The following is a 26,891-nucleotide window of genomic DNA, read 5'->3' on the forward strand; positions in this document are numbered from 1 at the left end:
CAATCTGTGTGTTTGGATCTCTCAAAGTGGTCTCAATGTATGAACAAAGAATAAATATTTGATAAAGCTAGAAGTTTCCCTAGTCACAGTACATGCACTCTAGAATCTTGAAAATTCTGTTTGGATTCCTCTTTATTTTCCATTCTCTCCTTGAAATTCCTTTCTTCCTTGACTATGAAGGAAGTCATCATTCCCTTACCTGGAATCATTCGGACTTTATCTGTTCCATTAACATGGTCCAACCCGTTCACGGTAGCAAAGTCTCAATTCTATTACATGTTCATATCCTTTACTGTAAACAAGTCTATAGTTTCTAGAATAAGTTTAATTTTTTTGGTATTATATTCTAAGAATGACAAGACATTATACTTGATTATAGTAATTTTTATCCCTTCATCCCAGTCTTCCAGACTTTACATTGGAATATCGATGAGATATTCATTTAAAAGAAAAAAAAAAAAAAAAGGACTAGGGGTTGGAGCAACAAGGATTGTCTCACACTAGTGGTGTATTGCAGAAGATTCATGCTCAATAAGAAGTTTTTGCGTAAAAATAATAATAATAATAATAATAATAAATTAATTAAAATTAAATTCAATGTCAAAATCTGAATATAATGATTCAACGGCTCCTATTGTCCCGGTACATATCCCCAAAGTATTTAATACTTTCTTTCGGTTTAGACTGCTTAAAGAGCTAAATAAGGGAAGAGGCATGTTAAGGACAGTTACTCTTCTCATTGGCTACTTTAACTCTCATTAATTACTCTTTCTCTATTATCGAGAAATGTGAAAAATATAACTTATTTTAAAACAAAACTCACTTTTTAAAGACAAAACTACCCTTTAAATCTCTTCTCATTACCTTTTTGTATCTCCTCCCTCAATCCATATACGTGTATATAGATATATTTTTTACTGTCTTTATTTATTTCCTTTTTATTTCAATTGTGGCCACTAGTTATTTTTTTCCTTCCTTTTTTTCTTTATTTCCTTTTTTTTTTCTAAATTGTTGCCATTAGCCTTTTTTCTATCCTTCCTTTCATTTTTTTTTTTTTTAAACCAGAACAAATAAGACAGGGGAATGTTCACCAAATTTAGAAAAAAATTATTAAATTTAAGAACAGGGGAATGCTCACCAAATTTGTTATTAAATCAGAGCAATTTAGAAAGAAAAAAAATGAAAGGAAGGACAGGAAAAAGGGCTAATGGTAACAATTTAAAAAAGGAGGAGGTGGAAAAAAATAAGTAGTGGCAATAATTGAAATAAAAAGGAAAGAAATAAAGGTAGTAAACACGTATATGGGTTGAGGGGGGAGATACAAGAAAGGTAATGAAAAATGAGTTAAAGAGTAATTTTGTCTTTAAAAGGTGAGTTTTATTTTAAAGTAGGTTATATTTTTCACGGTCCTTGAGAAATGAGAAAGAGTAATTAATGAGAGTTAAAGTAGCCAATGAGAAGAGCAACTGTCCTTAACATTCCTCATAAGGGAAGAAGATGGCATGTTTTTCAATGCAATTTGGCAGATCTATTTTAATTTGTGGAAATTAAAAATTAGAGTAATGAATGTTTTTGATTGATTATTTATGCATAGTACATGTAATTAAAACGCTCCACTTTTTTTATTTATGCGACTTGTTTGTAATGAATTGTTAGACCTATTTCTTTTAATCGATCCATTTATACATAAATAAAGATGTGGGATCCTCCATTTACATATACTATGCATAAATACCCAATCAGAAACATTCGGTGCAACAAATGGGTGCAAGTATCATTACTCTAAAAATTATTAGATGGTGTTAAACCATTGACATTTTGTGATTTATTTCAATTAATAGACTCTCGTTATGAAACATGAAGTCGTGAACTACGTTAAAAAAAATTAAAAAAATAAAAAATAACAATAATCGACTAATTTTTAGATTTTTTTTGTAAAATCCTGCTACAATAAACAATAACTGACTTCAGAAAAATAGTACTTTTAACAATAACCGACTCAGATTTCCACTTTCGATTCTCACAACAGTGGTTCAGAACAATTTAATAATTTATTAGTAAAAATTATTTTTTCATGATTTAGGGCCAATTTTTTTTTGCCTTTTTTCAGTAGGATATGAAGACAATCAATTTTTTTTTTTTTTTTTTGTTTTTTAAGACCAAAATGTGGGGTTCCAATTGATGATTGTTTTGTAGTTATCTTATTTTAGTCCTTCGAAACTCTTTTTTCTATTTTTTTACCCTAATTTTTAGACTTCCAAATTGAATAGTCCTTCGAAACTCTTTTTTCTATTTTTTTACCCTAATTTTTAGACTTCCAAATTGAATTGTTTTAAAATTCTCTTGCAGTCTTGCCCATATAAACAATGTTTATGGTAGCCGACATAATAGTTTATTCACTCACATATAGTTTCCGCTTTGTAAAAATTAAAACAGAAAATTTGAATTTCAAACATGTGGAATTATCAAATATGAATCGGATATAATTAAATTATGGTGACATTGTCAATAACAATCATGTGAAAGCAAATCCAAAATCAAATCAAATTAAAACTATATTAATGAAGACAAAATAATATTAAACATTATTCTTCATTTCCCATAAACTTCTCTCTGGTGGGTCCACATAAAACTTACGGAGTAATTACTACAACAAATCAGCAGCCTACTGGACCCCACACCTAAAAGACTAAAAAGACTTCATAGAGGTGCAAACGCGTGGCATGTCACTCCACCTCTGGAGTCTTGTTCTAGAAAGCTCACACAGTTCAAAGAGAAACACCCACATTTCATCATTTTAAAACTAGCCTTCTTTGTCCTGCGTTTCCAATACAACAACAATACATTTTTGTATCTACTTATATAGCAGAAGAGAATATGAATATGCCCAAGCATTTTGAACTCCTTATCTTGCTCTTGATGATTGTCACCATATCTCATTGCCCAAAAGGTGTTGAAGCAATGCCTATAACATCCCAAGATTCACAGAGTAAGCACTCTCTCTCTCTCATCTTCAATTAATTATGCAAGAATTGTGATATAGAATCCGAAAGTCGGACACATTTATCTATCGGACTGCTTAACTGATCTCGAAATAACGATGATCTTCTTATTTGATTATAATAGGGTATGAGAAGCTGTTTGCTACTCTTGGTATGGTGTGCAAGTGTTGTGATGGTGTGAATGATGAATGCAGACAAGCATGGGAAGGAACTTGCTCTAAGCTCCAATGTCTTCCATGGAAGAATTATTGATCATTAATCCATTTGCGAACGTGGTTTTTAGAATGGCATATTTCTAATATATATTTCTACGATATGATTATAATTAAATCGCAAGACTTTGCATAATAAAAGACATTTTGCTTTATTATGTTTTATATCAAGGTTTAGTGATTTATCATATATGTATGTTTGTTCTTATTTCCTGGTATGAACTATGAACCACGGTGCTTATTAAGAATTGCTGTTTCTCTCATAGAGTTCGCTACTGATAGTTCACTTCTGTTTCTAAAAAAAAAAAAAAAAAAAATTTAATTTTAATACAAATTATACAAAACCATGGTCAACTTTATTGATGGTTGATTTGAAATAAATCGAGGAATTTATTAAAAAAAATATATATACTTAACTTTTCACATATCTCAAAACTTATTTCAATTTAGTGATTAATTAAGGGAGAGTTTTTAAAAATATGAGGTAAGATAGACCAACAAATCTAAAAAACATGTGGTCTAGTATAAATCATTATTCATTAATGAACGTGTCACAGGGCTAACAGAATGATGCATGCATTGCCCCCATAAGGCCAGTACACTCCTTATATATATATAATAGTAAACTATTCTATATATGTAAGGGTGTGCGCTTAGTTTGATTTATTTTTTATCATTTTATTTTTTTCACATGAATGTGTATTTATTGATAAAGTCATGCAATGATAATTGCTACAAGTTCACGAACGAGAAAGTATATAGTTGTGAATCATAGGTTAGTTGGTAGTCCAATCAAAATTCAAGATCAAGTTTCTTTCTTGTAGATTTATTGCTTCATAGTTAAGCAGTTTGATTGAACAAGATTATATAGTTCAGAACTATTTAATATTTTTGTAAAATAAAAGAAAATAGAAATAAAAATAGTTATTGCATTAGATATAAACTACTCCTAACAAAATGATTGTCTGAATTGCATGCATTTCTTAATCAACATGCCTTTTTTTTCCCTTTCTTACCGTGCAAAAAGCCTGAAAATTTTATGTGAAGTGTACATATTGCAAATTTGCAATGTATTAATAATTTTCTATTATTCTTCATTCAAAAATAATATATATATACATATAATCTTGATCTAGCTCTTGTTCCTAGACGAAATCACTCACACCCTATTTTTAGTTTCTATATTTAATTTTACCATACCATCTATGTAGCAATAAAAAGTAAGGAGATAATATTCGCATTCCACTTTTCTACAATTGCACTACATTTACCTTTTTTCTTTTAAAAAAAATGATAAGAAGGTCCTTGAATTTATTAATACTCTATTCTTAAATTTATAATGTCATAACTACCATTTATACAACTTTAACATTTTTTTTTTTTTTTTTTTTTTTTTTTTTACTTTCTTTACTTTATTTACTATTTTTTTTCCTTTCTATTTGTTTTTTCCAGAGCTCCTCTCAAATAAAATAATTTATTCTATACTAATAATTTATTCCATAATGACTTTTTTTTAATTTATATATATATATATATATATATATATATATATATATATGTATATTACAATTGAAAGGGATATTTATTTAACAAAGTTAACTTTTTTTCAGTTAAAAGAGGTAACTTTTTTTTATAATTTTTTATGGATCCTGTCAAAAGAAATAATTTAATAGCTAGATAAAAATAACCTCTCTATTTTTTGGGTATTATCAAAAGAGATAATTTATTCAATATAGATAAAAAAAATTTAAAAAAAATTTAATCCTCTTCTTTTCATACTTTTTTTTTTCTCTTTTGGGGATTTGACAAAAATAATAATTTCTTCAATAAATATTTTTTTTCACGTCAAAAGACATAATTTTTTTAATGGTTAATTTTTAATTTTTTTTTTCCAACCAAAAGAGTCAATTTATTCAACATAAATTTTTATTTCTTGGTCCCATAAAAAAAATTTTATTCAATTAATTTTTTGTCTTAACCGAAAATAATATTAAATATTAGAGTTAAGGGGAGGAAATTTAAAAGGATAGTTTTGTCATTTAAAAAATTATTATTATTTACTTGTAAAGTTAGAGTTAGAATTGTCATTTCATTTAATAATTATAGTGTAAACGTTGAAAAGTGAAGTGCCCCCCCTAAAAATAATACTTGTATATACTACTAAATTTTTGTTTTACTGTAGATGTTTCTTTGAAAGAAATATAGAAACACAGTATATATTACTAAAATTGTGTGTATCTTTCAATTTTACAACAACGGTATAATATTAGAGCTTTTTCCTAAGAAACAACAATATTTACCAACAAATATATTGTAATGTTGTTTTCTCTAGTATAAAAGTATGTGGTCTTTTTTACACTTGCACATACTATAATTCAAATAAATATACTTCTCTAGTATGGTAAATTTTTGTAAATTTACCAACAAATATAGTGTAATGTTGTATTTTGGAATATTAATTTGATACATTAGAATTGAAATTGGAAAAAAATTTCATTTAAAGTTTGAACAAAATTTCTTTCTATTTCAATTTTAAGACGTCTCCGTGTTCCCAAACTAGCGTTTGGCACAAATTCTCTTGTTGAATTTTCTTACCTTGTATTCAAAGATATAAAACAAATAATCTCTCTTTATCTTTTCTCAAGTGAACCATCTAAGGCTTGTGTAATTCAATCAAAGAAAGAAAATACACATACATATATATATATATATATAAAGAAAGTGTGGATTAATTTTTTAACTTTATAGAAAGCAAGAGATTAGAACTATATATATATAAATATTATATTTAGTAGTATTATAGTATACAATCGTATGACCCACAAATTAGAAGATTGAATGATAGAGTGACTTGGTTGGACGGTTGTGACTGCGCGACTATTCTAAGAGAGTGCAAGCGAGACCCATGTCACATAGTCTAGGAAATCGGATAGTTGTGATTGTTCCTAGCACTTTCTGGCTCTAGAAATGATAACATCCCACAATTGAGTGTTGAGTGTCTCCCAAAATTATGAGATTCACGATAATTGTTGTGATGTAAGCCCGATAATACTTTATGAAACACTCAATTAGTCGGCACCGTTACAAAAGCCGTGTTCATTTCAAAGAAGTGGTTGAGTGAAAGAAATGCGCATCCATGTCGACTGTTTGAGCTGATAAATGAGCTCACCATACTCTTTACAAATTTGTTAATAAACAATTATATTATAAAAACTCGAATGTTCTATGGTTAGGAAGTGTCAAACATAGTATAATAGCAAATCTTCCTTTAATTGAGATTTAGTTTTCTATATAAAGCCGTGGTGCAGTACACGTAATTAATTAACACACCCAAACTTGTCCATGATTACATATAAAGCATATCATGAAATTAACTTTATGTCATAGCAAAGCATATTCGGTAAGACACTCTCTTAATTAAATTGGTAATCATCCTACACAAAATTAACTAGATTCATCGTTTCAATCCTTTAGTGAGAACCTCATCAAGAAGAGATCATCTTCATCTAGATCTTTTTAACAATCTTCTTGTCAATATTTAATATTGAAAAATACAAACAAATCACTCTATATAAAATAACAAGTATCTTATCAATGTAGACAATGATCTTATCTTGATTCCATCAATAATCATGAAAATAATTCTTTTAATAAACAACAAGAAGTATGTGTTACCACGTCAAATTTTTAAAAAATTTGAACACAGGATGCTCAATATATCCATGATTACATATTAAACATATCAATCATGATTATACATAGGGAGCTGATATTGGCGCTCCCACAAAGTCCTTAGGTGCTCCACTTTAATTCTTATATTAATAAAATGACAAAAGTAACCCTAAACCAGATTGTATCTCTATCGACTTCTATTTCTGGTCTCTTTTCATCCACAAAGCCGACACCAGACTGGATCATTAAAAAATCTACCGTGTGTGTAATTGAAACGAAGGTAAAAACTATAGCCCAAAATATTAGCAAGATCAAATCATTGAATTCACTGAAGTAGCATTATTGTTGTGTTCGTAGTCCACCACTTCTTCCTCGTAATACTGCTTTCCTGCAATCATCCTCAAACGTGATAATATAACTCAGCTTCGAAAGCTTTGATTTAAGCTCAACTTTCACGAATTTTTTGGATGAGTTATGAACTTATGGTAGCAAAATCTTAATTTCATCCCTTCGAATGGATACAAATGCATTGATCGAGTTGACTCGCTGAGAAGATCACAAGAGCACTAAGGCGGTGGAGCCTTGGAGGTTGCGACAGTGGTCGCCATAGGCGGTTGTGACAAGATGTGGTTGTAGCCCATGTATTTCCCTATCGCTAAGGCTGGGTGGTTGGCAAAGATTTTTTGTGAAACATTCTTCCACCGCGGACAGGGATGACACCTCTCAAACTTGTCTTCAATCCATTCGGGATCTTTTTTGGTTTTTGTCATGAATTTGATTTTGCTAAACCAGGCTATAGTTTTTACTTTTTGCATTACACACATGTAGATTTTCTAATGATCCAGTTTAGTGTGATGGTGGAGAAGTAGTAGATAAAAGACGGTTATGGGTGAGTAGATAAAGAGTAAGGCTCCATTTGATTGGACGTTATTTTTTAGTATTATGTTGTCGTAAAATATTTATAAAAAAATATATATATAAATTATCACTAAAATTTAACAAAAGTAAATGATTCATCAATTTTGGACAAGTTATTTAATATGTTCCACCACTACCAGATGGATTTGTCAAACACCGACAAAATAAAAGTAAAAGAATATTTTACCCAAAAAATATATATATTTTCTAAAAAAAATATTTTACGTCAAAATAAACTAAGCTTAAGTGGGGTTTAAGAATATTTTTGTAATTTTATTAATATGGGAATAAAGATGAAGTGCCTAATATTTTTTTGGAGTGCAAATATCAACTCCGTATATATATTAAGCATATCACGATAGCTTAACCTTAATGTCATCTACTAGCAAATCATATTTATTCATTCCAATCTTTATATCATATTTCATTTTTTTAACTATTCAATTTAAAAACTTTTAGAGTTTCTTAATTCAATTTTCTAAAAGCAGATAACTTAAAAAAATAAAAATAAAAATTATTTTTAAATAAGTATAAAAGATGATTATTTAAAAACTGTATTTTTTAACTGAGCTTTCAAAAATAAATTTACTTTTGTACAATATTTTTATTTTAATTCTCAAAAATAAATTACTCAAATCATGTTGCAATGACCTTTAAATGATGAATATTGATACTTTCTGGGGAAAAAAAATAAAAATAAAAAAAGGTTTGTACTAGCCAAATTGAGCTGTCCCTTACAAACATCCTTGTCTTACAAGTTTGTTTTTTTTTATTTTAATTAACTTTCAGTTGGTCCCTTTTAATTTTCTTGTAAGATTTTATAATAATAATGTGGAATTGACAGCTGGTATAGTGGTATTGCTATACCCACAAGAACAGTGTTTTCTTATAATATTATTTATACAAATATAGCAATGGACTACTATAATGTGATTGGTGCCGACATGTCAAAATGGATCATCATAAGAAATTGAACCCCATTAGTCGACCCGATTAAAATATCATCACCATTTTACTTATAATGCCACTCTTCTAGAAACACATCATAATGATTTATAATTTCATATACACATAAATACATTAGGATGACAATTTCTTCTCACTCGGCGGGTTTTTGCTCCCACTCCGTCCCTGACGGGTGAATTTGGTAGCCTCTAATTGGGTTTGGAAGAAGTATGGTAAAATCATTGAAAATCTGAAGTGAGCTTGGGACGGAGGCGGATTTAATAATGACCCAGTCCCATTTAGATATGTACCTTTAAAAATTATATATATATAATATATATTTAATATTTTTAAGGCTCTTGTTACTTTGCGTAAAGTGTATTTAATATATTAATATTTACTTGTTTGTAATTTAAAAGTCAGGCCAACTTATTTATCAGTCTAATTTGATCACATTAGGCTAAAAAAATTTGTACTAAATAATAAAAGTGGCATAATTTGCCCGGTTCCGTAATTTAACCAACTATGCGAACAGTAGTACTTTGTCTATCAAAAAAGGAAAAAAAATAATATACCAATTACAAACTCGTTTCAAAGTAAAAACAAAATTAATATTACGAATTTTTTTAACAAAACAAAATAAAACTTAGTCAAACCCAACCCAACTTTGCCAGTTGCAGTCCCTAAATTGATAGTATCAAATATGTAAGCAATACATGTGTGTGTGAGAGAAATTGTGAAAATGTAAATGTGCCTCTCTGTGTGCGCGTAACTCTCACCTCTTTCAAAAAGGAAAAGTTATATGTCACCCAATTTAACAAAATGATAGTAGTATTCTTTTAATTTAATCTATATGAGAATTTAAATAATAATAATAATATTGACTAAACGAAGGAACCAATCATTCAAATGAAGAGGCCAAAGTCTCTCCATTAGACAACTTGCACCATTTTAGGGGTGATTTCAGCCACTCTATTTAGAAAGATATGATTCCTTTCAAATGAGTGACACTTTCGTTATCATCATGCCAGTTTTTATCATTAAATATATGTTATCAAAACCTCAATTTTCATTCACATAGAATAATTTAATTATTGGTCATATTATTGTTCTTATTTGAATGACAGGTGCCGTTTTTATATCATTGCTGTGATAGAATGTATGAGATGATTTTGTAAGCATGTCAATCCAATCTTTTACCTTTCAGCCTCCTGGTATAAAAATAAGAGAGAGGAGAAGCAGAAAAAAAGTTTCAAATATGCTAAAAGTGTGCTCGGTTATATGAAATTAGAATTTATAAAATTTTAAAAAAATAATTAAGAAAGTTGAATCAAAAAAATTTCAAATTTTATCAATTTTAATTCGAGCACACTGTAAACATAAATAATATCCTCAAGCTCATTGTTTCAACTCAAATTTAGATTTTATTTTTGAGAAATGAATGACATGTTGACTTTAATGTAGCAACTAAAAATTAGTTCTGCTCCTCCAAATTAAGAAAAAGAACGATTATTCTTTGGTCACATGTTTATATCTCCTTCTACAAAATCAAATATTCCATCGATGCTCAGATTCTTGCAAGTAATATAAGCAAGAACATCTTCCATTAATTCGATCCTGGTATCTATATCTATCTAGCTCTGTTTTTTGCTAGGCAAATAGAGGAATAACCATTGTCAACTTTTTGGTTAAAGACCACCATATCCGAATAAGCTCAACTTGAGAGAGAAAGAGACGTCCTTATCCATTAACTTATCTTCTCACTTGTAAGATTATACCCTACCATATCCATGGTCTCTCTCTCTCTCTCTCTCTCTCTCTCTCTCTCTCTAAGTTAGTAAGTTGGACATGGAGAGTCTACAGAGAGAGAAGGAAGAAAAGGGTTGTTGACACGTGGTGAGAAGGGTTTGTAATAGGCAACATGTCCACTTGGCTGCCACTGGTGAACCCATGTGTAGAGAGAGAAAGAGAGACATTGAATGTAGAGAGAGAAACAGGGTGTAAGGGAGCTCTGAATGGCTTCACATGGGGGCCTATAAATAGCAGAGACCGTTTCATTTTTTTTTTACAGTAAAACATACTGCGAACTTCACGTGCTCTGCCTCCTCTGTCTCTGCCTCTCTGTTTCATCCATATCTGTGTTTCTCAAAATCTTATCCATTTGTCTGTTTTTTTGGTCGTCTCTTAGTCAGTTGATCTTTAAAATCCAAGGTAGTTAATATTGTTAGTTGTGTGCCAAAAGGAAAGTGATCATAATACAAATGGAAAACACAAAGAAGCAACAAGTGGGTGGTTCATCTTCGTCCTTTACAGTGGATCTCTTTGGTCCCAAGGACGTCTCGCCATCTTCTTCCTCCACTGGGCTTTTCGATTCTGTTTTTGGCCCACCATCGACGGTACTATATTGACCATGCATTTTGTTATTGAACTTGTCACATATTAATTTCGAACTTGTGCATTTTTTTTTTTTTTTTTTTTTTTTTTTTTTGTTAATCTTTGGATAAATATTTTGTCTATATATCGCAAATCTTGAGCTTTGAGCTAGACAATCTTTGTATATTTTTGCATGTTCAATTGTAACATATTAAATCCCGTGCATATATGTAACTTTTAATATCGTAATGTTTATGAAAATTTATTTTCTGATTTTAGGGGCTAGGAAGAGACTCTTCTCACTTGAGAAACCAGGATTTGGGAAGTCAATATGGCAATGCCAAACATGGACCACCAGGTTTGTAAACTTTTCTTTAGTCACAATTTCTACTACCAACTTTAGAGGTTTAATTACCAAAAATAAATAAATAAATGTGTCTGTGTTCATCTTTACATGTTATGTATGTGACTAGTTTGTAAAGAAGGGACTCAAATGGGATGTTTGGGGTTAAAATTGTGGAATAAGAGCTTCTGCATACATGGACAATACTGTTATGTGACCACCATTTGTTTGTCTTTTGTAGCCAATGCTTCTCAGAGAGGCAAGGGTGAAAGTAGTGGCATGTATTCCGGCAAGAACTCGAGCTCTGTTTATCAGAATGAGACAGTAGAACCGTGCTGTTACAGCTCATCCATCTACTATGGTGGCCAAGAAGTTTATTCGCCGAACAGCAAAACCACCACTTCTCAGCATATAGTAAGTATCACATCTCCATTCAATTTGTTCATGAGACTAAATATATATATATATATATATATATATATATATATTCCTAGTTGATACTAACCCACACGTCTATCTTTTGAGACTTGAACCCTGACCTCTCTTTGAAAAGTAAGAGGCTGATGCCGCTAGACCATTGGCCCGTTGGTAATATCTATATATATATCTATATAAATTTCTGATGTGACATTTTCTAACTTGATTAGATCAAGAAAGATGGGGGAGATGATGATCCGAATGGAAGCAACTTAAACAGCGCTTCAAGAGGAAATTGGTGGCAGGGTATGATTGTTATGAAATTACAGTTAACATTCTACTAAATTTTCTCCGGTTCCAATTTCAAGACCCCGAGTGATGTTTAGGGTGCCTCTGTTTTGGGCCTTTTGGCAATACCCAAAATTTAATCCATCCGATTCTGTTTATGCAGGTTCACTCTATTACTAAAAGCGACCCTCTACAACATGCAAATTCTCCATCTTCAAAGGTATCTCGATGTTGAATCCTCTCGAGGATCGGTTTTAGGGTTTTTAATCGTGTGTGTTTGTCTTTAATTGAGTTCTTCCAGGGACGGACTTAAAGTCCCCCTCAAACTTTTTTTTAACACTAAATATTTAAAAAAAATTCCATAATACAATTATATAGCAATGAAATTTTAGTGTCGCGCCCCTAAAATTATAAAAACATTTCAAATGTTAATTGTTGAACATTGAACATGTTGCAGGGATGGTAACATTAGCGATCTACTTTTACGTTATGGGAACACGGGATGGTAGCCAAGCAAAGCCACGGTTGTAACATGGAGCGTGTTTTTTTCCTTTGCAGTTTCGTGTTTTTGGTTAATTTTCAAACAATCTTGTCAAGTATATGAGCTGATCTTGTTTAACAAGAGTTGAATATATATAAAACTCTTCCTACATGTAGCTCTGTTCTATGTAATGAAAGTTGTTTTTGGTTTTCGCAATTACACCTTTTAAGGTCTCATTTCTTTCTGATCATCTTTGGAGCACCTTAAAATAATTCACATGTATGTATATATATGTGTGTGCGCGCGCCCCCTAACCAAAGGTTGTAGTCTAGTTTTACTTCCTCGCCTTCAAAAGTAAAAAGGTTGAGTGTTCAAGTATTATATATATATATATATATATATATATATGCCCTAACTCAATCAAGAGACATACCTCATAGCCACTCAATCCAACAGTTAGATGACCAACACAAACTTACTACACAAATTATAAACCAAATTCATCCACACACAATCCCTCGTCAGCTACAATAACAAGCACCTCATTATCCAAACATGATAAAAACACACTAATTTTATTTATTCATTAGCTTGGATGACAGAATTTATTAGCCAGATAAACTAGGTAACCTACAACTTAAGCAAGACTTGCGTACTGGTGAGACATACTCCATATCCACAACGCCATCCATAGCGGTATTCGGTCGTCAAGGTAGTGTATAAGCTGCAAAACAGAATGCAGAGTTTAACAAGTGAAGGTGGTAAAAACTAAAAACGAAAAACAAAATTGAAAAGAATAGAGGGTGATAAAAAGAAACGAGAGCGAGAAGCTAACATACCTCCACACTTGTAACCAACAGGACGGTCAGCAAGGTTGCAGCGTTTGGGAATGGTTATGGCAATTTCTGGGTTGACTCCGGAACTTTTAGCAGTGTTGGAAAGCATAACAGCACAGAGGCATTTAGGGCTCTGCCCCAACTTCTTCACCTGAAGGCAGCAGCTGCTAGAAACTGCAGCATCCTCACTCTGTGCCGCTGAGGCACAAGGAGCTAACTTAAAAGCTTCCATATCAGGGGATGATTTTCCACATTCACCAGCCCCATCAACCTCATTGAACCTAGCAATCCCCAAAAACACAACGATCACGAGAACCAAAATGTACTTCAATGGAGTTCCCATTTCTTCACTGCAATGCATGAACACACACACCTCCACATGATTTATATACTGGAACAAGACAAACAAGTATCTAACACGTAAAACCCACGATGACAAAGTGGAGGAAGCACTAGAGGGAACTCATTTTGCCTATTGCAGCACTCACTCCATTATAAAGACTATCACTATAATTCCATTGCCTTTTCAGAGTTGGAGATGAAAGAAGGTTTTAAGTAACCATTTACAAATCCTACCACTGAACTCTCCACAACACTCATCCCATCCCATCTCACCAACCCACTGACAAGAAAGCAAAAAATCTAGCAAGAATCCAAAAACACAGACCTAGTCATAAAATCCAAGAATTGAGTATTGCAAGATTTGTATGCTGTTACACCTCAGCCCGAAATCTGTGTATTAATCGAAAGTTTATCGAATCTTCCATCAAGGACAATGGAAAATGTAGGTGTTCCATTCACATCCTCTGGCAATTTCTGATGTGTAGTTTTTTGAGAGAGGAACTTCGAAGATTCAGAAAACGAAGATAAAAGAAGAAGGGAAATGAGTTATGTACAGAAACAAAACAGAGGTGAATGTTGCCATGTGGTGTGTTCTCAATAAATTTATGTAACATAGTCGGGTGACCCTATTCATATAGAATTAAGGCAGGGATAATGATCTATAGATATTACATTGATGTAAACAGTTCATGTGCACTTCTATAAGCACACTTAGAACATTTTGGAACCTAAATTTCTCAAATGCTGCTAAATTTTCTTCAAGTGACGAAAATTCTAGAAACAATTTTGAACTTCCGCACACAAATACTTTCGTTTAGGCTTTAGAAAGTTCAATGGTAGGTTACAACATGCTTAGACCAAGAGACCTCTAAATCAGAACCATTCCAGCTACATCAAGCTCGCCAAATGACTCAAACAAACAACTGGATCATTAACCATAAAAATTTGTTGTTTAGAAAAATAATATGATCTCATTTCATTAGTATTGTCCAATCATAAACTAAAAACAAATTGAATAATTCAAATTCAACCCAATAACGATTACACAAACCCTAGCAAGCAAAAGCATGCAAAACAAAGCACACATATATGGAAAGCCCACAAGGAACTAAGACCATGAGAGGAACAATAGCACCATAGCTAAGAGAACTCCCACACGACAGCGTCCCGAGCTTGATCTGAACCACATCCACCAACGCCATCATCAAGAACAGGCACCCGGATACCGAACCCGCCGCGGACACCAGGTACCCGACCCGAAGCGCGGTCTTGTTGACGTGGGCCATGTCCAACGTGAAGACGTGCAAATGGGTGGTTTGGACCATCCGGAGGGCCTGCTTGAGGCCCAACGCGACGAGGCTGGAGAAGAGGAAGGAGCTGAAGGAGAAGACGTGGAAGGTGATGAGGTCGGCGGCGACGTCGTTGCCGGCGGCGCAGAGCGGATCCTCGACGAGGCGGTTGTTGGGGTCGCTGGGGTCCCAGGCGAGGCCGACGAAGACTGCTAACGTGAACAGGGAGTTCACGTGTACGATGCCGTCGAGGGCCGCGATGTGGATGCTCGTGTGGAACTTGGTCGGAGGCTTGTCGCCCATTTCCGGTTACCGGTGAGAACGTAAACGTGTTTTTTTTTAGCTATAAGAGGATCGGATCCGTGGATTGCGTGTTATGGGTTTTTCGATTTGTGGTGTTAAAAAATAAAAACAGGTGTTTGAAGAGGCATTATTATTCGATGCGTAGAGTGCGTAATGTCCATAGCACTGAGGTGCATCATTGGACATGGCATTGTAACTTGTAAGTCGAGCTTAAAGCAGTGGAGCCTGAACCAAGATTTCAATTCTGATTTAAAGAATTAAAATCCCATCCTGGCTTAATCAATGGTAATATAAGAATACACAATTTTTTCGAAGTAAACTCAAATTCGTCAATGGGAGAACAGGAGGATTATTTTAATTTTTCCTTTTCCAATCTAATTCCATTTTGACGGGGATTGTTTGTTGAAAGCTCTAACTTCGTAACAGTTTACGAAGTGGACAACTATATTGAAACGGAGTAAGTAGCAATTTGGTTCTTTATCTCCGAAACCCAAGTAAAATTATCCAGGCATATCTCATTATGAGATGTAATCTATCTACAAGCTGTTCTTGAAAGTCCTTGTAAACCGATGGAAGATCCTCTTTCCTAATCTAATTTCTGAAATCTTGATGTGACCAAGGCATACCACCATGTGAAATGTGATTTCTTAGATTGAATGTTGAGGAAATTGGTTTTTGAATGCATTCTGTTGAGGATTGGAAACTTAGACAAGGAGACCCCTTACCTCCACATTGCTCAAGAAAGCAAAGAGGAAGAAGCAGATTAAAGGACTTTCTTTATTAAATCCAAATTTCAACACATTTATTGTAGACTGCAACAAATGCGTTATGTGTTGAAATCATTAACAATTGTATTGAAATCTAATTGTAATATGTTAAACATCATTATTTTTAGTTTTAACACACTTAGATTGTGTTGAAACGGGATGTAATGTGCGTTTGGAATGGAAATGCAGTCTTATAAGTCTTTTATTTATTTGGGAGGATGCTCCATTGTTTTGTAAGGCCAATGTCGGGCTAATTTTGAGAAAACTGGTCTTTATTTTAGCTCCTGATCAAAACATTCAATAGAAATATCAGATTCATAGATATTTGAAAATTAAAAAAAAAAAAAAATGTGGGTTGGATTAATAAAGTTGGGAAATCTAAAACTAATTATTGTTATGCAATTATCATCTAAGATTTTGTCAAAAAAATTATCATCTAAAGTGATGACTCAAGTAAGCACTAAATCAGAACCAACTTTAAGTACCACTCAAACCAACCATTCCATCTACATCAACCTCACCTAATGATGATTCAAGCAAACAACTGGATCCTATTACTATGTTAAATAAATTTCTTTGAAATTTTTTTATTCTATATTATAATTAATCAGACTCGTCAGAGCACCACTGTATTCACACACTATCTGCTTAAATTTTAACATAATTACTGCATACAAACATCTACAAATATTCTCAAATCATACAAAAAAAACCATCTTGAATTATTTTAGTTTTTCAACACACAAACCCTAGCGAGTAAAAGCATACAAAACAGAGCACACATAAATGAAAAGCCCAGAGGGAACCAAGATGACAAGAGGAACAACAGCACCATAGCTAATATGAGAATTCGCACACGACAGCGTCCCCAGCTTGATCTGAACCACATTCACCAAAGCCAACATCAAGCACACGCACCCGGATACCGAACCCGCCGCCGACACCAGGTACCCGACCCGAAGCGCCGTCTGGTTGATAACGGCCAAGTCGAAAGTCAATAGGGTCCGATAACGGGACATGATGCCCAACTTGATGGCCTGCTTGAGGGCCATTGCGATGAGGCTTGAGAAGAGGAAGGAGCTGAAGGAGTACACGTGGAAGGAGACAAGGTCCTCGGTGACCTTGGGGCCGGCGATGCAGAGTGGGTCGTTCAAGAGCCGGTTGTTGATGTCGCGGGGGTCCCAGGTGAGGCCGACGAAGACTGCTAACGTGAACAGGGAGTTCACGTTTATGATTCCGTCCAGCGCTGTTATTTGGATCTTCGTGCCGAACTTAATCGGAGTTTCCGTGTCGTCTCTGATTTCCGTAACCGGCGAGGATTCCATCGGACGGCGAGGATGTGGACGGATTTTAGCTCGGAGGATCAGATCTGCCGGTGGCGTGTTTATGGGTTTTCGATTTGGGGCATTAAAGTATTAAAGTCAAGTAAAGTGAGCTACGCTTTTTATATAAAAATGAGAAAAGCAGGTGGTAAGCACGCTTTATTCGATGCGCGGAGTGCGTAATGCGCATACTGCGATGAACGTTTGAACTAACTGATAAAGTGAGTGGTGTGAAATCAAGGAGAAGCCCCAAACTAATGTTTGGTATGGACTACGTAAAATGGGCTTTAGAAAATAGGGAGTTGGATCTTGTTTGGGATATTGGGCCTAGCGGCTTATGGCATTTTTGTTGATCTTGTTTGTATTGCAATTGGCTTTATGAATTAATCTATTTTTTGTTGGCTTAAAAAAAGAAAAACTAAAAGTCATTCATAGAGTTGTAAATTAACCATGTTTTTCATGAACAATTCCCTCCACCTTGTTCATCAAATAAACAACTTGACCTTGATGTCGGCTAGTTGTAGTCTTGTAGATGAGTCAATTTTAAAAATTGTTAGGCTCGCAATGCTAAGTTCATGTAGGACTTCAATGGGTTCATGATCAAACTCATAAACATAGGCTAGTATAAAGTTCATGAACGAGTCAAATTCATTTAAACAGAAGGTTAAATCGAGTCCAAATGACTTTTTATTATTAAATGGATCGAATTAGAGTTTTTTAAAATAATGATGAGTTGAACAAATTGAAACTCAGCCGGCACAACTTAGATTTTTTGTAACTCTATATGGAGTGCAATGGTGGAGCCAAAAATATTCATTTGGGTGAGGTGGAGAACTAGTAATATGAAATTAAAATTTAAAAATAAAATAATTGCAATAATTTTTCTTTCAGTGCATTTTTAGTGTATATTTCTTGAAAGCATGTCTATGAGAAGAAAATTTTGGATAAAATAGTAGGTGACAGCTAATAAATCAAATTGCCTTTGAACTTTTTTTATTCAATTTGAATTTCAAAAGAAAAATTAAAAAAGTTCATTGGATTTGAAAGAAGGAACCAAAAGTAATTTCTTTTGCAAACCACATCTAATAACCATAGATTAGATAATAGTAAATAAGAATTAAAAAAAAAAAAAAAAAAAGAGAAGAAGAAGAAGAATGGACGACTTAACTTTAATTTTCATATATAAAATCACCATAAATAGAGTTTTAAAAAAATGAAAAAAAAAATTGGGGACCTTCATGATGATTGATGAGCTCACCATAGCAAAAAATGGCAAACAAATATACGCAATTAGCTCGAATGATACGGTGGCGTTTGATGGTTGAATCAGGTGGTAAAGGACAAAAATAAGATAACGCCGTTGCCGGGGATCGAACCCGGGTCACCCGCGTGACAGGCGGGAATACTTACCACTATACTACAACGACTTGCTTGTCCAAAGAATCGCCCTAATATCTAACACTCATAGCATGATTTGATGATTAAATTTTAAAAAAATAGAAAAAGCTTACGCCGTTGCCGGGGATCGAACCCGGGTCACCCGCGTGACAGGCGGGAATACTTACCACTATACTACAACGACCTGCTTGTCCTTTTAATTGCTCTAATTATCTAAACCTTATAACATGATTTGATAATTATATTTAACAAAAATAGAATGCATATATCTGGCACAAGAGTTGTTTGGGAGAAAAATTTTAACTTTCACAAATCTTAACATGAACCAATATTTGGGAATACAAAATATTAAAACTAGAAGAACTAGACCGGTCCACGAAATTCTTCAAGGGTTAGATTAGATGTACACAAATTTTCGTTTGCAAATAAGTTATTTTTTTGTTTTGAACTCATGATACAATGAAATAATTTTCCCATTGCGCCAAACTTCATCGCACAAAAAATTAAAAATGAGATTAAAAACTATTGTCATATTTGTCATGGTTAACTTAGAAATAATGAATTCCTTTCTCTCCTTAAACCATGCTCAAGATGAGGTTAAATTCAACCTACATTTCTGGAGAGTTGGCATTGACTGCTTTGGAAAAGCGTCTCCTGTGTCCTGTCTAATATAGTAGTTTATTTAATTGCAGCTATATAACTATATGTGATATGGATTCAATACACCAACTACTATGCCTGATTCTATAATGACACCACCCAAATTATTCAATGCATTGGCGCCCAGCTCATAAGTCATACAACCACTAAGAGGCATTTTGTTCTTTCTTCTCCTGGAATTCTAAATTTGCTGTGACCAGTTGAATTAACAAAATGTTCATAGTTTCTATATGGTTGTTGCCTATTGAAGTGAACACATGAATTTTATATAGTCCTCTTGTCTTACCAAAATACTGGTAGATCTGAATAATACTAACAAGACACCACAAAATCAAGCAATAAATTAAATTCTGAACTCATTATAATATAAAACATAATCAATTACAACTAAGAAAGTCAACAGTAAATTTTTGTATTGAGGTATCTTTTCTCTATATGTCTTCAACCTCAATGCCACTGGATTAAGCAACAGAATTCTCAGCGATCAATTTGCCGCAACCTATTCCCATTTTGGTGGGCTGATGTCTCCTTTTGATGCTCCAGAACTTCCATGCCAGTTTGAGATGTAGGGACTTCAATGTTTTTGTTTGGAACTGAACCTGACCCTTCTATTAGATATCCACAGTTTTTTACTTTTGCTTCAACACCAAGATAATTAGTCAAGACCTTTTTTACCCCAAATCCACGGCGAGGAGGCTTGTTGCTATTGCCATGGAGGAACGGTGTTCTCTCCCCCCTTGCAGGGCTAATCAATGGTGCAGGTGAATAGTTCGGTGTGGCAGAAGCAGTTTTATATGGAGTGCTCGAGATAGGCACTGAATATGGGATTGAAACCCTCTTGTGAGCAATTACACTGACTGTAGAAACTGATGAGAGCTTACCAGAATGTGTTGTCAAGTCATCAACATAGAGAAGATCATCGATACGTGCCACAATATTAAATGCCAGGCTCTCCAAAATTCTTGAGTAGCCCTCCAAAATTGATTTTCCAACATCCTGAGAGGTTGCAAAAAATAACAAAGAAAGTAGTCAAAATCAATGATAGGGGAAAAAAGAAGCACTTGGAAGAACAACATTTTTTAATGTAAGGAAAAGTTGACCTTGTTGAACTGAATCTTGCTGGTATCCAGGGTAGTTTGGGTTAATCCAGGGAACCGTTGTTTCAAGCAAATGAGGAGGCTTTCAGCTCTTTCTGCAAGCAATTCCCTTTTATCCACATCAACCATTAGATCCTTGACCATCTCCCATGATGACTTAGCAGCAGATCGGCTTGGATTAATTATGGGTTTCGAGTGCATTCTTTTACGCCATACATATATTGATGCCTCCACACGGTTTGCTATCTCTAGAGCAACATGTTCTGAAGACAGGTCCAGGAAATCAAGCAAGCACTCCGAGGAGAATTGATCTGAAGTGATATACCGGTATACAACATCTCCTAGACAGGCTCTCCCATTCTAAAAGTTGGAAAAACAGTTCCATGTTAAGATCTCTTATGTGTAATGATAAATTCAGGATTGAAAATATTTTGAACAAAGTTTGAAAGAAAAAGTTACATTCAGTGCCAAAAAGATTGCATTTTAACTACAGAACATGTGCAGTCCTTTTGAGCTAATCAGTATAATACAATAATCTTTTGCAAAATTTAGCAGCACAGGATCACATTTAACTAAATGCATTTCAGCAAAATGTATGAATAGTGATGCTTTACGCGAGAGGTTTCTTGTGATGTTCCTTCAAGCACATGATATTAAAATTTTAGTGCCATATTGGAAATATCATGAATAATTTTAAAAGGAACCAATTTTGAATTTGTTCGGCAAAAAGTATAATCAGCATAATCAAGAATCCTTTTGCAAAATTCCGTGATCAAGTACCAAGTACAGGACAACATTAAATCCGATAATTTTCAACAAAAAGTTCGGATTGTTGGACAATTTTGTCGCAATGTTGTTTTGATCGTCTAAAATTATAAAATCATGCCATGTTGGAATTTCAAACCTTTGGAAGACCTTCCAAGTATGATTCAGGTACTTCCATTTCGGCCAAAGCATTGCTGTTGATTGCCATGGCAGCTTTTAATATTTGATTTGTGCATTCACGCTTGTGATGCAATTGCTTCCTTGTTTTTTCATTGAGACCGCCAGCAGGAACACGAGGCACTGGAAGCCACCACTTCTCCTCTTGCCGCTGAAGGGGTTTAATTAAAGTGGCTGATCCATCAGCTCCTGGGGCTACAATCCCTTGATCAACATACCAAAATTCTGTATCGCTGAAACTATCTAATATTTCCTGAGATAGAAACAAAAGGGGCTTTAAACTTCAAAAAGGACTTTCAGACTAGTGTGGGTGGATAACAAAAGAAACCAAGTTGAATCTTACAAGTAGCATGTTGTCTAGCTTCCGGAGAGCTGGGAGGTTGACAAAAATATCAGATCGCGGTCTGCAAGTCATAACCTAAGGAGTAAATTGGAACATATTGTGAGACATGTAACATATATAATAAATCACAAAAGATCCAACTCCTTATACAAATTCTATTTTCGGGAGTTTTCGCCCACCTTTTCTTTACTGATATTAAATCGCCAAATATCTAACTCCTTGTAAAATTTTATTTTTTATTTTGTGGGGGGGGGGGGGGGGGGGGGATTCACTGATCAAAATGGTGAATTGGTTACACAAATTACATAATTGGTAAGACTTTCAATAAGTTTAAGCTTCCACACTATCAGAGTATCCAAATGAGATGCGAACACCAAATTGTGTGTGACAACTAAAATATCAGAATAAATCTGTACAAGTGAAGAGATTTAATAGACCATGTAAATTTGATTAGCTTCAAGCTTACTATCATTGGGCATATGAATCATACAAATGCAGAATTTTTTTATGAAAATTTAAACTTAAGTAATGAAATGTTCTTTGAAACTAGGTTTGTAATTACCTCAAGCTTGTTTCCGTCAGGAAAGTTTTGAAAAGAGGGTATTAATTCAATGATGTGATCACTAACACAAACAAGACATTCCATTTCTCTTCGCCACATTGATTTTTTCTCAGGAGGCAAAGGTTCCAATCTCCAAAGTTGGCCAAAAACAGTAGCTGCAAATGACATTGACATAGCACAAAAAACCATTAGAATAGTATCAAAAAGAAATAATTGCAAACACAAAAATAGCAATTTTTCACCAAACCCTAAAGTCACAGAGAGAGAGAGTACCACAGAGATTAGTAATGGCGTTTGAAATCGCCAATGCTGTGCAAACCCCTTTACCACTTCCTGACATGTCTTCACCAAGCAACAACTTCGCAAACCTCTGTTTCATCATCTCAATTTCTGTTCACAAATTAAAGAAGAGCTGTTAAACTACAACACCCCAAATTGCTTTAACCAAAAACACTAAAAATTACCCAAAATTGAAATAGTAACAGCCATACAGAAAGGAAAAACAGAACATCTGTTATTATTTGTTTGTGCTTTGCTGAACTTTCTCAGCAACCAAACGGAGGTTCAAAACCCAAAAGACCATGACTCACCTGAAATTTCCGAACCCAATTTCTTCTTCCTCGAATCATCCAAACGGGGTTTGTGTTCATCTTCAGACAGATCAGAAATCAAACATTTGGACACTTTGGCCTTTCGAATAGGCCAACCCAATGGAGGAGGAGATGAACATTTCGTAACCTTGGCTTCGTCTACGGAAGCATCGGAGCTGGATTTACTCGAACTTGTGCTGCTGTCTCTGCACTCGGCAGCCGAATCGGTGACATCAGACGACTCAGACCCATCTTTTCTCTTACTCTTCTCAGCTGAACTTTCCATCTTTCAACTATTTTCCTAGAAAATCAATCGAGGGCTTGAAGAATATTTTTGAAACGCAAAAACCCCAGAAAAGAAAATGGGGTTTGATAATCAGATATGGTAGATTAAGCTGAACTTCTGATCTGTTCTTCGTTTATCTTCTCTCACCATCAATGAGGGTTGAAGTCCAGACATGTCTAATGTAGAGAAGGCAAATTTGAAATACCAGGGACTCATATAAGGTTTAATTTTTCAAATATACACACGAGAAGAGTGAAGATGGCGATGATTGCTAGAGGTGGTCTCACATGATTTCTGAGAACGAAGGGCGGCTTCTCTCTCTCTCCCCCCTCTCTCTCTCTCTCTCTCTCTCTCTCTTTTTCTCTCTCTAAATTTGATTTTCAAGTTTAAGGTAGTGTTTGGCTGATGCCAACGTCTCTCTCTCTATCTCCATCCAAGATTCTACGCCCATTCAAAAAAAATTTAATAAAATAATGCAATGTAGCCGTAGGGGGACGGGTACGTCAACAGCATGAAGTTACAAGTTTACCCTGCTGCAGATTGATGTTTATAATCCTCTACTGTGATGTGATTTAGGGAGATTAGGGAGGTTTAGGTAAATTATTTGAGTTTTTTCAATCCAATTAGATAGATTTGGACATCGCGATGATAGTTACAATTTTTTGTTTTATATCTTTTTTCTTTTCTTTTTTTTTTTTTTTTTTTTTTTTTCAGACGCACCCTTCGAAACAGAAATATATTAAATAGTTAAAAGTACCATTCGTAAAAACTTACATTCTAATTCTGTCAACGTCACTATACCTAAACTTCTTTTTTATAGTTAAAACTATCATCTATAATTACTACTAATTTCTCTTTGTTTACTTTCATTTTCAACTTCTATAACTACTAAATAGAGCATTTATGTTGTGTGAATGTACTTTAAAAGCTCCATTAATACATGCATGAATAAACACATGTGGTGAAGAAGTATTTCTTCTCGTTCCCAAGAGGAATGTGTAGAGTTCAAATTTTCTCAAAACCTTATTCGCTAAGAATAAGAAAAATATATTATTTTCAAATAAAAAAAGAATAAGAAAAATATATACAATAACTTTAAAATTGTGTCTGCATAGCAATATTGTGTATCAGGTATGCAATTCGACAATTAGATAGGGATACGACTTTAACGGATGTATAGAACAACAAATTGGAATCTCAATTTCAACAAGTTCAATAATTTATTTATTAATTTTTGCAAGTACCGCATTGTCCAAATGACTGACCTACTTTTCGTGTTTGGGCATTTGTACTTGAACCCAAGTTAAATTTGATAAGTTTATATTAATGAGATACAAATTTAACTTGAGGGCCGTAACATGATCCAAACTTACTCAATAATCGCCAACGTTGTTGCATTCATATTGCACCTTACTTTATATTTTTAATATGCGAAAAATTATTTTCACACTTTTAAGTTTCTTTGCTTGAACTGTATTTTGATTGTTTATTTGGCCTTTACAAAAAACTCAATCATCACCCTTTGGGATATCCCTAATATTCTATTGTGAATAATTTATATTCACAAGTAAAAAAAGTTACTTATACTTTACTTTAAAAAGTAAGTATTTATTTTCTCATTTTTTTGGTTCTTTTTCTTTTTTTTAGAATGATGAGGATAAAATGGTAAATGTAACATTTAGGTTACGTAAAGTTTGACAGAGATATTTTGGATGGGTTTGCATTTGGTACGTGCAGCCCCTTTAAATTAACAAGTGAGAGTGCAAGTAAATGATACGGTAAAGGCTTGTTTAATTTATCGTTTTTTCGATAATTAAAAGATTGTTTAATTTTTCATAATGCCAAGCCCCAACAAAATAAAGGCCCATTTAATTGGGCTACCCACCTTTTAAATGGTTCAGAGCTAATTTTTGTCAGAGAGACTAGATCATAGCCTAAAGGCCGAATTGTATGCAAAATAAAGTCTCAAAGGAAGTAATCGCACTGTCTCACCTTCTTTTTTTCTTTTTTTTTTTTCCGTTTTCCCTTTTTTTTTTCACGAGTCTCACCTTCTTTTTCTTTTTTCTTTTTTCTCGAGAAAAAAGTTCAATTAAACTCGTACGAAAGATTTAACAAATGTCTCGATAGTCCAATAAATTAATGTTTTTGATGGACTTTGGAACGCCAAGTTTTAACTCTCTACATCTACTAACACGATAAAGAAGCAAAATATTTATTTCTTTTTTAAATTTATATTTTTCATCTAAGTCTAAGGAAATTCACGCAAACCATATTATGTCCCCATCTGTACTTGGACACTCAATTTCTCCTTTTAAAAATGAGTTTAGATCATCCAAAGTAGAGCTTATGGGCCAAATATGTAATTTTTCATAATCTCCTTTAAGGTACCAGTGAAGAAGTACAAAATTGAATCATTCACAAAGAGATGGTTTAAAATTAAGTGGTCCTCTGCCCATATGCACCTACCCGTGACATAAAATTTTGATTGTATTGACGGAGAAGGGTATGCACTGTATGTTCAAAAGTGACATTAGTAAGGGCAATTAGGTCATTTACTATTTTTTTTTTTCCTTGGTCTGAATGCTTCAGTGGGCCTTTTTGCCAACCATTAGTTAATTGCATTTAAGTATAAGTGGTCTGAGGAAAAAGAGTTAGTTGAACCCAAAAAGGTTGTTTGCATTGGGTGACATTAATTCATCATTTTGAACCTAACGAGGCCCATTAGCCGTTTTAGGGCTATAGCCTATACGATATCATTATTATCAGTCAGCAAAATGACTAACCTTATACAGTACTTATGTTACCTTACTCTTCCCTGAAAACAAGGCTCTTTACCAGAATTTTGTAGAGGGGTATTTTAGTAACAAAAAAGTGGGCTTTGGAAACTGCTGGATTGTAGACTTTAGGACATATAATGGAACTGTTTTTGGCCAAAAAAATATATTATTATATGATCAGAGTCAAAAGAATTCTAAAATTGTTTTATATTATTGGGTTAATATTTAGTGTAATTGAAGTTATTGTTGTAATCATTGTTTGTTGGATTATTATTTAGTGTAGTTGAAGTTATTATTGTAATCATTGTTTGTATATGCATATTGTTTGATGGAAAAGACCAAACACACATACAAACACACACACATATATATATATAACCCTAAGTAAGTTACCTGCCAAATACTACTACCTAGTGTTGGTTTTTGCCATGTAACCATGTAGGTGTGGAGAAGGAATACTATAGAAGAACTTCAATACATTCTTTAACCAGGGGAAAAAAAATAATCTTATAACAAGTTAAATTGGGAGGCATTATCTCGGTTAAAGGAAAAAAAATGAACATTTACTAAAAAAATAAAAATATTTTTTACCACCAACAAATCAGTAGTCTAACGGTACCGACTCCTACTTCTCAAAAAAAAATTAAGAATTCAAACCTCCATAAGTGTGACTATCAACTATCAAAAAAAAAAAAAATCTGTTCACCAAACAATTTTTTTTTTTAA

At 33.5% G+C, this 26,891-nt stretch overlaps 5 protein-coding genes and 2 non-coding genes across 7 annotated transcripts; 1 reads left to right on the forward strand and 6 right to left on the reverse strand.

Annotated features, from left to right (window-relative positions):
• The first annotated feature begins 10,581 nt into the window (after positions 1–10,581).
• LOC132312100 (uncharacterized) lies at positions 10,582–12,867 on the forward strand. The gene is made up of 6 exons (XM_059810351.1): positions 10,582–11,145; positions 11,402–11,480; positions 11,707–11,879; positions 12,113–12,188; positions 12,334–12,390; positions 12,628–12,867. Exons 1-5 carry the CDS (start codon positions 11,011–11,013, stop codon positions 12,348–12,350), a joined length of 480 nt encoding a protein of 159 aa, XP_059666334.1. The 5' UTR covers positions 10,582–11,010; the 3' UTR covers positions 12,351–12,390; positions 12,628–12,867.
• Positions 12,868–13,207: 340 nt separating this feature from the next.
• Positions 13,208–13,858, reverse strand: LOC132312102 (non-specific lipid transfer protein GPI-anchored 21-like). Its single transcript, XM_059810352.1, has 2 exons — positions 13,491–13,858; positions 13,208–13,375 (listed from the first exon to the last, which is right to left on the reverse strand). Exons 1-2 carry the CDS (start codon positions 13,846–13,848, stop codon positions 13,359–13,361), a joined length of 375 nt encoding a protein of 124 aa, XP_059666335.1. The 5' UTR covers positions 13,849–13,858; the 3' UTR covers positions 13,208–13,358.
• Positions 13,859–13,943: 85 nt separating this feature from the next.
• LOC132312099 (uncharacterized) lies at positions 13,944–15,813 on the reverse strand. Its single transcript, XM_059810350.1, has one exon. It carries the CDS (start codon positions 15,419–15,421, stop codon positions 14,882–14,884), a length of 540 nt encoding a protein of 179 aa, XP_059666333.1. The 5' UTR covers positions 15,422–15,813; the 3' UTR covers positions 13,944–14,881.
• A 1,005-nt stretch (positions 15,814–16,818) lies between these two features.
• Positions 16,819–17,674, reverse strand: LOC132312098 (uncharacterized). Its single transcript, XM_059810349.1, has one exon. It carries the CDS (start codon positions 17,511–17,513, stop codon positions 16,938–16,940), a length of 576 nt encoding a protein of 191 aa, XP_059666332.1. The 5' UTR covers positions 17,514–17,674; the 3' UTR covers positions 16,819–16,937.
• A 1,191-nt stretch (positions 17,675–18,865) lies between these two features.
• On the reverse strand, positions 18,866–18,937 carry TRNAD-GUC (transfer RNA aspartic acid (anticodon GUC)). Its single transcript has one exon. It is a non-coding gene; the product is annotated as a tRNA-Asp (tRNA).
• An 83-nt stretch (positions 18,938–19,020) lies between these two features.
• On the reverse strand, positions 19,021–19,092 carry TRNAD-GUC (transfer RNA aspartic acid (anticodon GUC)). The gene has a single exon. It is a non-coding gene; the product is annotated as a tRNA-Asp (tRNA).
• A 753-nt stretch (positions 19,093–19,845) lies between these two features.
• On the reverse strand, positions 19,846–23,802 carry LOC132312103 (rop guanine nucleotide exchange factor 5-like). Its single transcript, XM_059810353.1, has 7 exons — positions 23,103–23,802; positions 22,786–22,902; positions 22,513–22,667; positions 21,951–22,025; positions 21,570–21,860; positions 20,669–21,025; positions 19,846–20,564 (listed from the first exon to the last, which is right to left on the reverse strand). Exons 1-7 carry the CDS (start codon positions 23,386–23,388, stop codon positions 20,046–20,048), a joined length of 1,800 nt encoding a protein of 599 aa, XP_059666336.1. The 5' UTR covers positions 23,389–23,802; the 3' UTR covers positions 19,846–20,045.
• Between the last annotated feature and the right edge of the window lie 3,089 nt (positions 23,803–26,891).

The sequence above is a fragment of the Cornus florida genome, unplaced genomic scaffold (assembly GCF_030987335.1).
Source record: "Cornus florida cultivar Cherokee Brave unplaced genomic scaffold, ASM3098733v1 CherokeeBrave_3.0.0_Hap2_Chr06, whole genome shotgun sequence".
NCBI classification, from domain to species: Eukaryota; Viridiplantae; Streptophyta; class Magnoliopsida; order Cornales; family Cornaceae; genus Cornus; species Cornus florida.